General features: G+C 41.6%; 1 protein-coding gene across 2 annotated transcripts in view; it reads left to right on the forward strand.

The window, feature by feature from the left end:
• LOC138611307 (neuropilin-1a-like) overlaps positions 1 to 12854 on the forward strand; it is a 98340-nt gene that overhangs the window by 42112 nt on the left and 43374 nt on the right. For both annotated transcript variants that reach the window (XM_069684332.1, XM_069684333.1), the window contains exons 5-6: positions 3994 to 4164; positions 11973 to 12139. In XM_069684332.1, the coding sequence (XP_069540433.1) occupies positions 3994 to 4164; positions 11973 to 12139 (338 nt within the window). The remainder of the gene's footprint in view (positions 1 to 3993; positions 4165 to 11972; positions 12140 to 12854) is intronic.

The following is a 12854-nucleotide window of genomic DNA, read 5'->3' on the forward strand; positions in this document are numbered from 1 at the left end:
TTTTCCTACCATAACAACATTAGCTCCCCATAATAGTATGACTGCACTGAGGTTGACAATCAGAAAACCGGCCCTTTAACGCTCCAGGAAAGAGGAAAGCATAACTCCCAGAAACTCCTTTACCTCTGAAATATTAGTATCCCACAGAAGCTTACAGAAGTTAATCATCATTAATGCCTCAGCTCCATTAATTTCTTCTTAAAACTCATCCTCCTGTGCACACATGGAGGCTGGATGTACTGAAAGAGACTCCTCCACAGCTCGCTCATTGTTCCTCCACAAAACCACTTTTGGAATAAACCATCTCTCCGCGTGACGCATGATGGAGACACATCCTGCTCCCCCCTCCGCTCACGCTCCGTCCCCTCGTTTGGACGGCGTTTCCTCAGCTCCCATTGTTGTCTAATTAGCCGTACAGCGTGCAGATAATGGTGGGAGCGACATACCTCGGACAGGCCTGAGCGGTGCTGCCAGGATGCCCACAATACTCGCTGCTGTTGCCCAAAGCTTCGCCTGCTTATTGCCAGGGAGGAGACTGGCATGGGAACACGAGGGACACAAAGACTGGCACAGGTATACAGACAGTGACACACACTTTAAAGACGTGCCAGCATACATAACATGCCAGAGCTCCTCCTGTCAAATGATCTGTGTGTGTGTGTGTGTGTGTGTGTGAAATATGTGAGTGTGTGGTGCCATAAAGCTGTGTTTGCAGACTGAACATGTGTGTCAGTGCAGATAACAAAGCATCTCTGCAGCAGGGTGAAGACCAGGATGTAGTTTTTCATCCCATCAAACGCGCTCGCAGTGTTAGCACAGAGAGACCAAACATTCCCATCATGCACTGCTGCTGTTGCCTTTTCTTTGAAAGCTCTTAATCTGTTCTTCAAAGGAAATAATTTAATATTTATTATGAGCTCCTTTTTTATTTATTCTTCACAAAGAATCCCTTTTTTCTTCCAGATTTGTTCACTAAATAAATAGAAACAAGGATAATAATGAGCCTTATGAATGTCCGATTTCAGAACTTTCAGCCACATTTAATGCCTCAAACAGCAGCTAATAGTTTACTCTCTTACCCTGTACCTGACAGAGGTTACAAGTTGTGGTTTTAAGCTTCAAAAAAGACAAACAAGTGGGTCTAATGATGAGATTTCTTTTGTCTAAAAGCTGTTTTCAAGGTTCAGAAAGAAGCTTGAGGGAACACGTCGCCGTTTATTTCCGATCTGACCATTTCCTAAATAAATGTAAATGCAGTCGTATTGCTTGAAGGCTTTTCCCATTTTTCCAGCAGATAGCATCGACAGCAGACAGCCTCACAGGGAAACCATTTCACACCAACTCTGATAACGCTGAAATAATTCAAAATGTAATCCGTCACAGATTAGCGACCACCTGCTTTAAACTGTAACTGATAAACATAATCCAGCAGATTACCAAAGATCTGCACACCAATGCGACCGCCTCGAGGGAGAAGTCAGATTTTTGTGACGTGCATGTCTTCACTCCGGGCCGCGTGGTTCTTCTGCGAGTCCTCGAGAGGCTGCGGATACAGTATCGCTCTGAAACAGGAGGCAGCACAAGCCTGGCATTGTTTCTCTCAGATAAGAACAGGATGAAACGGCCAGAAAACTGTGGGCAGGCTGCGACGTCAGCGTAGCAGTGCTGAGACATGAGACAGTCTGTTGCTGCGTGTGAGAAAATCATGTAGTTACAGTAGATGTTAGCAGCACTCTGGGTCTCGTGTTTGAGTGTTGCATTAGAGCTCAGGAAGATGAAGACACAGCAGCCTCAAGCCGCTTTCCCACTGGTCAAAAAACCTGCAAACGCGCGCTAACATCTGGCTTTTTTGCTAAGTGGGAAAGGTTACAGTCGGCTTTCAGACCCGGGTCAAATGACTCTGCTGTAGACCCTGTGCCCGTCTTCATCCGAGCAGCGCTCAAACATTGTTCCAAATCTGTCGGCAAGTTTGATAAACAGACTGATGAGAAATAGATACAATAAAGACCTAACCACCGTAATATCCTCCATGCTGCTTACCAAAAAGTTTAATGTAAGTTCTTTGTGCTTCCTTTCTGAAAAACCCGCGTCAACGCACTAATTTTGTTGGGAAAGGTGTTTCAGAAACATCTAGAAGCCTGGTTCTTCCACACTCATCCTCAGAGTTATCTTTCCACTGCACAGCTCACAATTAGCTCAATGTATGTGCCATAAATTAACGTTTCAAATGATCATTACTGGCTGTATAATTATCCATCCATCCATCATCTGTGCCGCTTATCCTGTTGACGGTCGCGGGGGTCTGGAGCCTATCCCAGCTGTCGTAGGGCGAGAGGCGGGGTTACAGCCTGGACTGATCGGCAGCCAATAACACAGAGAGACAGACGACCTTTCACACTCCCATTCACACCTACGAGCAAATCAGAGTCACCATTAAGCATGTTTTTGGACTGTGGGAGGAAGCCGGAGTACCAAGAGGGGACATATGCATGCTTAGGGAGCAACAAGCACACAGAACAGCTCATGTGCATAAAGACAGAAATGCCACTTCTGGCTCAAATCTCTTAAGGATTGTTAAACAGGGTTTGGTTTGGAGAAAAGTTTCCTCATTATGCAGCTTATTTTTGGTAACACTTAAAGTTTTTAGATCAATAATTTGAAAATACAGACAGTTACAATTAGTGTGCTTTTAGTTAATTAATGATGCTGAATGATCATCGCCATCAGTCAGTGCAAGCACCAAACTGTGCGTTCAAAAATGTGAAGTTTGTCTGCAGGCGAACATTTAACAAATGGGGGAAAATACAGGTTACTATTATAAATGAGCAATAAAGGAATATAGATTTTGGTTAAATGAAGGCTTTCTTTAGAAAAAGTGTATTTATTCCCTATAATAAGGACATTATACAGTCCTTTCAGGTCATTTTCTTTAAAGGAGTGTGAAATGTCAGCCTCAAAGCTCAAAGTTTCCTCGTTTCGTCTCCCCGCTGGGCAGAAAAGTTTTGTGGATTCTGACACACCTGCAAAACTGCGGTAAGAGTTGTAAACCACCTTTGGGGGTTTTTCACAGACTGCAGGGATTTATCTCTCTGAAAAATGGAGGCTTAGCTCTGTGACTCGAATGTAATGTTGTGTCGAATGTGTGAGAGGCAGAAACTGGGAGGAAATGTTTGAAGGTCTTGTTGCTGCAGCCTCGAGTGAACTCAGAATAAACAGAAGTTATACAGGTTGTTCTTCGTATGGAAGTAGTCACATTTTAATCTCTGTATTTCCTGTACCTTCTGAGGTACGGAATATGTTTCAGTATCTATCAACACTGCATCTAATAATCTGCGTTCTTGATGAATCTTTATTTAACCTGGACTCACAGGTGTGAGTGTGAGCGCTGACAGGAACATACAGTTTTAACACATTGTCTTGAACTTAACTTCTTTGCTTTGACTTTATACATGCAGTTTTTAAACAGTGTTTATGTAACGCAATATGTCGTTGAAATAAGTGTTTTTGCCACCTGCATTCTCGCCTTTATTCCCGTCTTAAAGAAGCGGCATCACTCCTTAGAAGCGAGAGATTGATGCTGACAGGAGATCATCATCTCATTGTGTTCGTCTGAAGACTCTGAACACAGCAGATAAAAAAAGAAAAGATTTAAATTTCGGGGGCTAGCAACACAAATCTGACATTTCTCGTCTCCAGTTCTGAGAAACGAGTCTCTCGCCTGTGAGTTTTTTCGCTCGAAAGTCACGAAACAATTCCCCGGACGGAGAGGGCAGAAAAGGACACAGTGAATAATAAAAAGCACTCTGCTGTTGATGAGTGATGAAGCTGACGTTTTCTTTTTTCTTCACCTCCCCTGCTCCATCTCTCACTCCCTTTGTCTCTCTGCTGTTTTCTCCCTTTTCTCACACTTTCTCCTTTTATCTCTTCTTCTGTTCCTGACCTCCTTTCTCCTCTCCATCCCCCCCCTCCCCCCCGCTCCTCTTCCTCCCTCAGTGGGTCCCCACATTGGCCGCTATTGTGGCCAGACGTCCCCGGGCCGCGTGATCTCCTACACCGGCATCCTGTCCATGACCATCACCACAGACAACGCCATCGCCAGGGAGGGATTCTCCGCCAACTACACCATCCGCGAGAGGAGCCTCCCCCTGGGACACGAGGATGAGGGTGAGCAGCTGGATTAGTGATGAGGGAGGAGGAGGGGTTGGTGCAGAGGGGAGACATGTCATCTGGCATCAGGAAGGAGCATTTCCATGATGTTTCTGTGTCTCACTGAAAATCTACCGTATGAAAACTACACATTTTAAGTATTGCTCCCTACTGTTGGTAACCCCTCACGGTTAAAGTGTGAATAAATGATTTGTCAGTTTAGCTTCATCCTTTATCCTCTAGCAACACAGTATCTTTCTGCTCTGTAGAAGCTGGTCTGTTTGTGATCTTTGACCTCTGACCTCAATTTTTAAAAGGAAGGCAGCAGTAGAACTTCAGACCTCAGGGTGATATCTGCAAATTGTTGGTTTCTCCAAACAGCGAGGAAAAGAAGAAAAGTCCGCACAATGCCACAAAAAGTTTAATAGGGTGATCACAACGTTTCGACACAGTGGTGATACTTCCATCTCTTTGTGGTGTTGAGCAAGTGTGCGGCCTTTTCCTCTTTGCCTTGCTGCTGATTTTTGATTGCCCTGCACCTACGTGATGTGCGTGTAACAACCCTTCTTCAATTGTCCGAACAACAATCCAAAACCCACAGACGTCAAATTCCCAATCGTATACAACAGAGAAAAATCCCTCACATTTGGGAATCTGTAAACAGTTAAGCATTTTAGTTTGCTTGAAGACTGAAATAAGTAGCAAAACTCTAAGAATTGTGATGGTTAATGGATTTGTTCTGGTTAAATTTAAACATGGAATCAAAACCACTATATCACAAAATTTCTGGCTTGTTACCATTTTAGCCAATTTATAATCGCCACCCTTTGTCACGGTTAAATTTATGCTTTTTTGACGAAATTCAAAATATTTGAGCAATTTAACAAAAACAAACTTCTTTCAGTCCTTATCATCACATAACCTCATGTTGGGAACCCCTTCACCCCTTCACTGCGGTTCCACCACAGCGCCGTAACGAAGCTCCGCCGTCGTGCAGCCTTTGCCATTTTACATTTGGACCAAGCAACACCAGCGTGAAGACGCCCCAGTGTGTGTTTTTACGTAGCGTTCTGGCATGCAGAAGCAAAACGTGCGCGAGGTGTAAACAAACTTGTGCTTCACTCAGCCCTGCCTGCACCGCTGTTTACACAGACGCTGTTTTCCCTCCCATGCCGGCTCAGAGGTGGAACGACTTCCCCACCGTTCCGCCTTAATCCCGTCCTGAACTGGGAGTGTTAAAGAGGCTTATGATGATTGTTTGCTGACTGACAATTATTGCACGAAAACAAAACATCAATAGACTAAAGTTAATCAATCATGTTCATCATATAGTAATATTTTCCCTGTATTGATCCCTGAATGACTTGATCCAGAAAAGTTAAGAGCCCACCCCGTGTTTTTCTGCAGGATAAAAACATCTTTTTTCTGCTGCTGTTTGATTCAAGTATCACAATCTCAATCTGACTTCAAAACAGTATAAAAGCAGTTTTATCTCAGAGGCTCATATTTCCATCAGTTTGGCCCACTTTTAACTCTTTATCTCTTGTTCATCAATACGTTTGGCTGAGTTCAAACATCAGGATAATATCACGAGATGAGAACATGCCTGGTTATAGATAGGGATTTTATTCACGTCCGTGTCCGCATTTTAAAAGCGCCGTCGGTCTGAATCCGTTGACTGTGTGACCTAGTTGGAATGCCTGTAGAGATTTAAGTTATGTTGGCCCGTATGGTTTTTGCACTCTCGTAACCTCCACCCCGGTCCCCCCTGTTTAGGAATGTGAGTGTGTGTACAGAGGTGAGTTTACATAAGGTCCCACAGTAGCTAACATGGGAACATAAAAGTCTACATTTAACTCTCCTAAATTGATATTTAAAGACTTGAAATCAATTGACTGTGAATGGATCCTGTTTTTTGGGTTGGGGTGCAGTTGGCAAATTGAAATTGGCAAAAATCGTATTGGTTTACAACAAATATATATTAAAGACAAGGTAAACAGCACCGGTTTAAACAAACTTAATTTATAAACAATCTCACCTCAGGAAAAAGTTTTTGGAGCTTCCAAACTTCTCCAATAATCTTCATCGGCTGATGGACTTTGCCAGTTGTCATTGGATTTTAACGTTAAAAATCCCTGTCCTTTTATATTTGAGAACTTAAATGTCTTCTCATCCATGTAGGCTGACAAATTTGGTTCAGATATCCAGTTTACACATTGTCAGAACTCACCTAGTGAATTAGAAAAGAAAACACTGACAAATTCTCTCTGTAATTTTTTTTTTAACCCTGTATTTTGTGAAATAGGACGTAGGCTAATTTGCATATTGTATTTGATGCCACATCAAAGCATGCGCTGGACTGGAAAAGATTCCGGAATAACAGGGGGGGGTCATAGTAATTATCTTCTTTTTTCATTGTTTGTTAAAGCCGTGGGCAGAACATATATGGGGGTTGTAGCGCCGCATGTGTGTGTGTGTGCTCTGTGTTGTTGATCGTGAGTGTTCATGACAAGGTGATAAAACATGGATGTCGTCTGCATGTATCGAATATGTCTGCTCCGTATGTAAGTGTGTGTACGAGAGATGAATCAGACTCTCTAGTCTTAACTGGGATGGCTGGGAGCTGCACTGGTGTTAGACAAAGCTCTAATTATGTTAGATTAAGTAGCGCACACACACGTACACACACACTCACAATTACTTTGCCTTCAGACCCTCGTCTAAGCTCAGCAGATTGAATTAAAGCCTCTCGCCAACCAAATCACATTATCTTCTTCTCAAATTTGACAACATCTGATGGCTATAAGCCGGTAATTCACAGCCAAGGGTACTCGTAGGCGACTGTAGCAGTTGCCAGGGGGACTATGGATAAGATTCTAGCTCAACTAATTAGAAAAAGTAGAAACAACGTTTGGGTTAGGAACAATGTCCACAAATGGAGTCTGCTGTAACACCTGAACGCCACTTTGTTGCTACTGACAGTGTATTAATAGTAAGAATACTATATTAGTTTAGTTTAATAGCATAGTTAATAAGTTAGCAGAGAGGTTTATTTAGGTGAAAGTATAGCATACATTAGTTAGGCTAAATGATTAGCTGTCGGTTAAAATAGATACTAAAAATTAAAAAAATAGTTGAAATAATAAGCAAAAAGAAAGGATTAAATGGTTGGTATACAGCTAAAGGTAGCTGTTATGGAAAAGATTTGAGATAGTTATAACATACTTTAGCTAAAACATAGCTAACATGTTAGAATCGTTAGCTAAAAGTAATGGATAAACAATTGGAAAAAAATGCTAGCTTAATGGATGACAAACAGTTAAACAAGTTAATTAAAAGTAATTGATAAAGAGTGGAAATAGAAAGCTAATAGTATGCTAATGGTAATAAGTTGATTTCACAAGCTTAAAGTAATAAATAAAAGGTTGGTAAACGAGGCTAGCTAAATTAGTGCTAAGCAGTCGAAATAGTTAGCTAGTAGTTATGGATAAATGATTGAAATCTTAAGCTTAAAGTCATGCATACATGGTTGGAGTATAAAGCTAGCTAAATGAATGCTAAACAGCTGAAATAGTTAGCTAGTAGTTATGGATAAATTATTGAAATCTTTAGCTTAAAGTAATGGATACATGGTTGGAGTATAAAGCTAGCTAAATGAATGCTTAACAGTTGAAATAGCTGGCTAATAAGGGATGTATGGTTGAAAAGAAATATAACGCTAGCTAAATGATGGCTGAAATAACTAACTTAAAGTAATGGATAAATAGTTGAATTATAAGGCTAGTTAAGTCAGTGCTAACGAATCAATTGAAAAAGTTAGCTAAATGTAATGGATAAACGGTTGTAAGTGTAAGCTAAAAGTTTCAGATAAATGGTTGTAGTAGGAATCTAATCTTATTGCCAAGTAGGTTCACACACACAAGGAATTTGTTTTGTTGTGAAAAACATATTTACACACAAAACAAGACAAAACAATACGCACCAACACACCAAGGGAGGCATCCGTGTCGCCATCTTGGACCTGTCTAAATACGCTATATATGCTATAAAATGCTAAATTTGTGCGAAACAGTTGCAACATTTACCTAAAAGAAATTGATTATATTTACGAAAAGCTAAATTGGATAAACCGCTTAAAATATCAATGTATTGCAGTAGGAAGCTAAAAGACAACTGGTTGCAATTTTGGGGCAAAACTTTGTTCAACTTTAAGAGAAAAGTAGTAGATGTATCATCTCGTTTTCAAGGGGGTCCTAAGAAAAAACTAGTTTAAAATCTATTTAAATTTGGGACCTCAGATGGTGTTGATGAAGGGGCACATGAGTTTATCCGACAGGCCTCGGAGGTTGCATCTGAAAAAAAGAACGGGCTGGAAACCGCTGCTATAAACAACCTTTTATCTACAAGCAGAATCTTTGCTAACAGCCTCTGAGGCATCAACTGTTCGTCTGCAGTGAATTTACAGTTTTCTCTCTTTTTGTCCCAGTCATCACCACTAGAAATGGCCTCCAGCTGAGCCTTTGATCATCTGAATGATCGGTGGGGGCGTAAGCTTACATCCTCTGCTCTCTTCTTGGATGGCGAGGCAGAGGGACAGGGTTGAAGTTTGTCCCTCGTGCCTGCTGTGAGGGAGACACGGAGGTCGTCTCATGAAAAGAAATAAGAATAAGAGAAGTTTTTCAACAGTAGGCTGAGGAGACAGAAAATAGAGGGAATTGAGGAATAAACTGATGTATCAGCTGGCTCAGCTCTAGTGGTGTCTTACAATCTTATTGTCAAGCTGAAGTTTTAAAGCATTTTCTGGAGATACCCTTTTGGGAAATCTCTGAATTGGAAGATTTTGGCCTGAAAACTGTCAAAGAAACAACACTGATGATGAGTGCAATAAAGCAAGTTTTCTGCAGTCCTTTTGGGACGTTGCAAGCAAACTTTCTCCCTAATTTATTTGTGGAACTTGGAATGATGTAAGTGTGTTTGTGTCAGTCTGGCAGACCTTGTGTCTCCAGACAGCCCTCCCACACGCACACAAACACTCAAGTTTCCTTTAGTCCCCCCACTCCCTCTTCCTTCCCCATGCTCCCCTGCTGTGACAGAGTGGACACTGCTGTCTTAGAGATACAGACGTGTACTTTCAGCTTGTTCAAGTGCTGTTTTGAAACGGTTTCGTAAACCCAACAGAGTGCAGAATTCTCCTTATCCACAGAGGAGAGCCTTTTCCTATAGTTACAGTTTTAAATCCACTAAATTGAAGCTGAATCTACTCATGACACCAGCGAACAACCTGTTGAAAAAAGTGAACCCATCCAACATGAAGTCACACATTTCTTTATGGACAAACATTTAATGCCGTTTGGCCGTCACCATCTTGTTTTTCAGCTTGTTGAAGAAGGTTAAAGCCCCCTCCCCCTCCAGTGAAAATCCAGTGTTTAGCCTTGTAAACATCTCCATGTGGTGTTCTTCATGTGCTACAAGACATATCAGGGACAACACCAGCAGTCATCTCCATGGCTGGGCCTGTCTGCTTTTAAACTGCAGCGTACCAAGGACAGGCTGAACAACACGTTTTCAGATTGGCAGGTTTGAGACGTCACAAACCTAAGGAGCCAATCCTGTTAATGGACGGAGTGACGCTATGCATATCATTATGTGTAACCTATGGTAATCAGTAGTAGACAATTGTCAATCACAAGGTGGCCACGCCCTTAAAATAAAGCCTGATTTATCCTCAATTTTACTCTAAATGGGACCATAATGTAATAAATGAACACCATGCTGTACTGAAGAAGACTTTAAACTAACTACTGAGACCTTAAGCCCATTAGGGAAATGATTACTGAGGTTATAAATCAAGCAAGGAGTAGGGTCAATGTCTCAAATAATTCTATACAATCAGACTTCTATTTGCTGCCAGTAGAGTCGCCCCCTGCTGGCCAATATTAAGAATGCACGTTAAAGGCACTTTGACATTCGCTTCACTTTTTAGACCCTTTTCCAGGCATCTTTCCTAAACTTTACTCCAGCCTTAAAGGGTGTTAGAGGGTGTTAACATCCATATTAATATAATAATATTATCATACAAGCCAGCCGGGGCCCTCCCTGAAACAAAACAGCATGTTGTTTTGGAAATTCAAATGTACATCAGTGATGAATGTGCAGCCTTCAGTGGCTTTCAGCTGTAAATGTCTGCACGTAAAAGCGTGTGAATGTATGAATACTGTACAAAAGCCAGTGTCACCAAACAGCCTCTAAAGTGCGTCCACAGGAGCCGTTTGAAACGACTCCTTTACTACTGTGACTGAGCGCCCAGCAGGGAGCAGGGACAGACACTTTACAACGTCTGGGTGACACTTTAATCACAAAGCTCACTTGTTTTCCTGCCTGAGTCAGAGACTTAATGAGCCTTTTCTCCAACACAGACTTATGACTTTTTTCTTTTGAGCCTTTGAGTTTAATGATAAATTCAGCCATTAGTAATGGCGACACAGAGACCAAAATTCAGCTCATTCAGCTAATGATGTGTGTAATAAACCTTTTAGACTCATATTACAGGGGCAGACAGTGTGATTTTGACAACAAACATTTCTCATTCATTATTTTTTGATAAGTTAGACTTAGAAACTTTATTGCGAACCTGTTTAAAGACACGCAGGGATCAGCAATTTCGTTTAGTATAAGTATAAAGAAGATCATGTTTAGATTTAATATCATTTTTTATTGCCAATGTGTGAAGGGATAGTAGAGGAACTGATAAATTGAGACATTCCCCAACTTCCTCCATTACCTCTAACAGCCTGTGAGCTGATTTACATGTAAGCACTCGGGACGGTGTCAAGAGGATGTGACGTATCTGCACGTTCGCAAGTACCTCTGCCGAGAGCTTATTGTTCGCCCCTACAGTCAACAGTGTGCAACGCGAGACAACGCTAGCTGCTAAATGGAGATGTGGATAATGCCAACACAAACTACACACAAGAATTAAAACAAGTTCGTCTGGCCAAACAAGAATGTGATCGACTTCAGGGGGAAAACTAGAGTCATAGAACATCGGCAGGGCATGCGGATCAGACCTTTGATTCATTTTGGGGATCAAAACAGACCCACGACTTATTGTTTCCATAGAAACAAAACCCGCCTGCAGCGTTCTCTCACCGGGTGCAGCGTTTTTTTCTCTCACAGCACAAATGCTTCATCCCAGCTCTCTCCAGTCGCCCTGCCCCGCCTGGCTAATGTTCGCTAATGCTTGTGATGATTTGCTGGCTGGAGTCATGCAGTGTATTTATGTTAGAGTTGGCTAACCTTAGCATGCTCGCTAACATTATGATTACTATCCGAGTGTGAATTTCAGTTGTATAGCTTGACAAATAACTTTGCCAGCTAACATGACAAACGGTGTTGATTTTGGCCAACAGTAAATTATGTAGCAGAAAAAAGCTAATGTGTATAAGTACCGATTGTTTTCTATTTGCCAATATCGTTTATATCTGCCTAGCCGATGAGTTCCGAGATTGAGCATGCTCAGTGTGTCTTCGGCAAAAAACCCAGATGCTCGTTCATGCGTGCGAGTGTCCGCGCGACCGTGTACAAGAAGGTTGACTGCAGTTCAACTGCCGACCGTGTCGCTAGGAATGAGGATTTTCTGAAAGTTACATAAAGCACCTTTTAAAACAAATAAAAAAGATTTTAAAAATACTGTAACACCTTTTTATTCCATCTTCTTTTCAACCACTACATCAGCTGTTGGTCTGCAAAGCTTCATCGAAACAATTACTTCAAATCTGAATGTTTTACTGTAACTTTTGTTAATGCAGTTTTTCTGTCTTTTGCAGAATTCACTTGTATGGAGCCGCTGGGTATGGAGTCGGGGGAAATTTCCTCAGAGCAGATCACCGCCTCCTCCCAGTATAACTCCAACTGGTCCCCCGAACGCTCGCGTCTCAACTACCAGGAGAACGGCTGGACACCTTCAGACGACACCATCAGGGAGTGGATACAGGTCAGTGATGTTTAGAAATCAAGGTTTTTGTTATGAGCATTCAAAACAGAGCAGAAATTATGTCACACTGCACCTAATTTTAGAGACTGACCTCATAGTGCACGTATGCTGACGGTGTTCCTCCGGTTGAACCTGACTGCACCGCTGAGATCTTGCTCACATCTGGTGTGAATATTGTTCACTCATTTGTACCTCTTCTGCACGTTATAGGGACCCAAAAAGCAACAAGAACTAAGCCAGCATGCATTATTTATTGAAATCTGCCTCTCTAGCACAGTTGACATTTCTTATATTCACTGTGAAACCTAACAGCAGCCTGCAATCACTGAATGTGGAAACAGAGCAGCACTGTGTTGAATTTCTTTAAACATATTCAACATCTGTTTGCAGCTTGACGATTTAGTTTGTTCAAATAACTGCTGAACAGCTTTGAGAGGGAAGAATTGTCCTGTTTGGCTTCATAAACAAATCACGGACCCAACAAACTGTGTCTGTTTCAGCCTGCTTTTAAATAATGCAGTTATTTCAGCCCAGGTGTGTTTTCTAATTTGTGCAGGAGGTTGGAAAACAATGTGATTTGTAACTGAAGTGAGAAGCCAACATTGTTTGTTTCTGTCATCTACCGTAACGTGTATGATTAAGTTGTATAGTAGGCGATATTGTTTGCACATTTTGTCTTGTCCTTTAACAAGATTATAGTTTGTAAATCAAAATT

Source organism: Semicossyphus pulcher, unplaced genomic scaffold, assembly GCF_022749685.1.
Source record: "Semicossyphus pulcher isolate SPU_LCO1_2020_fin unplaced genomic scaffold, fSemPul1.0.p SCAF_7, whole genome shotgun sequence".
NCBI classification, from domain to species: Eukaryota; Metazoa; Chordata; class Actinopteri; order Labriformes; family Labridae; genus Semicossyphus; species Semicossyphus pulcher.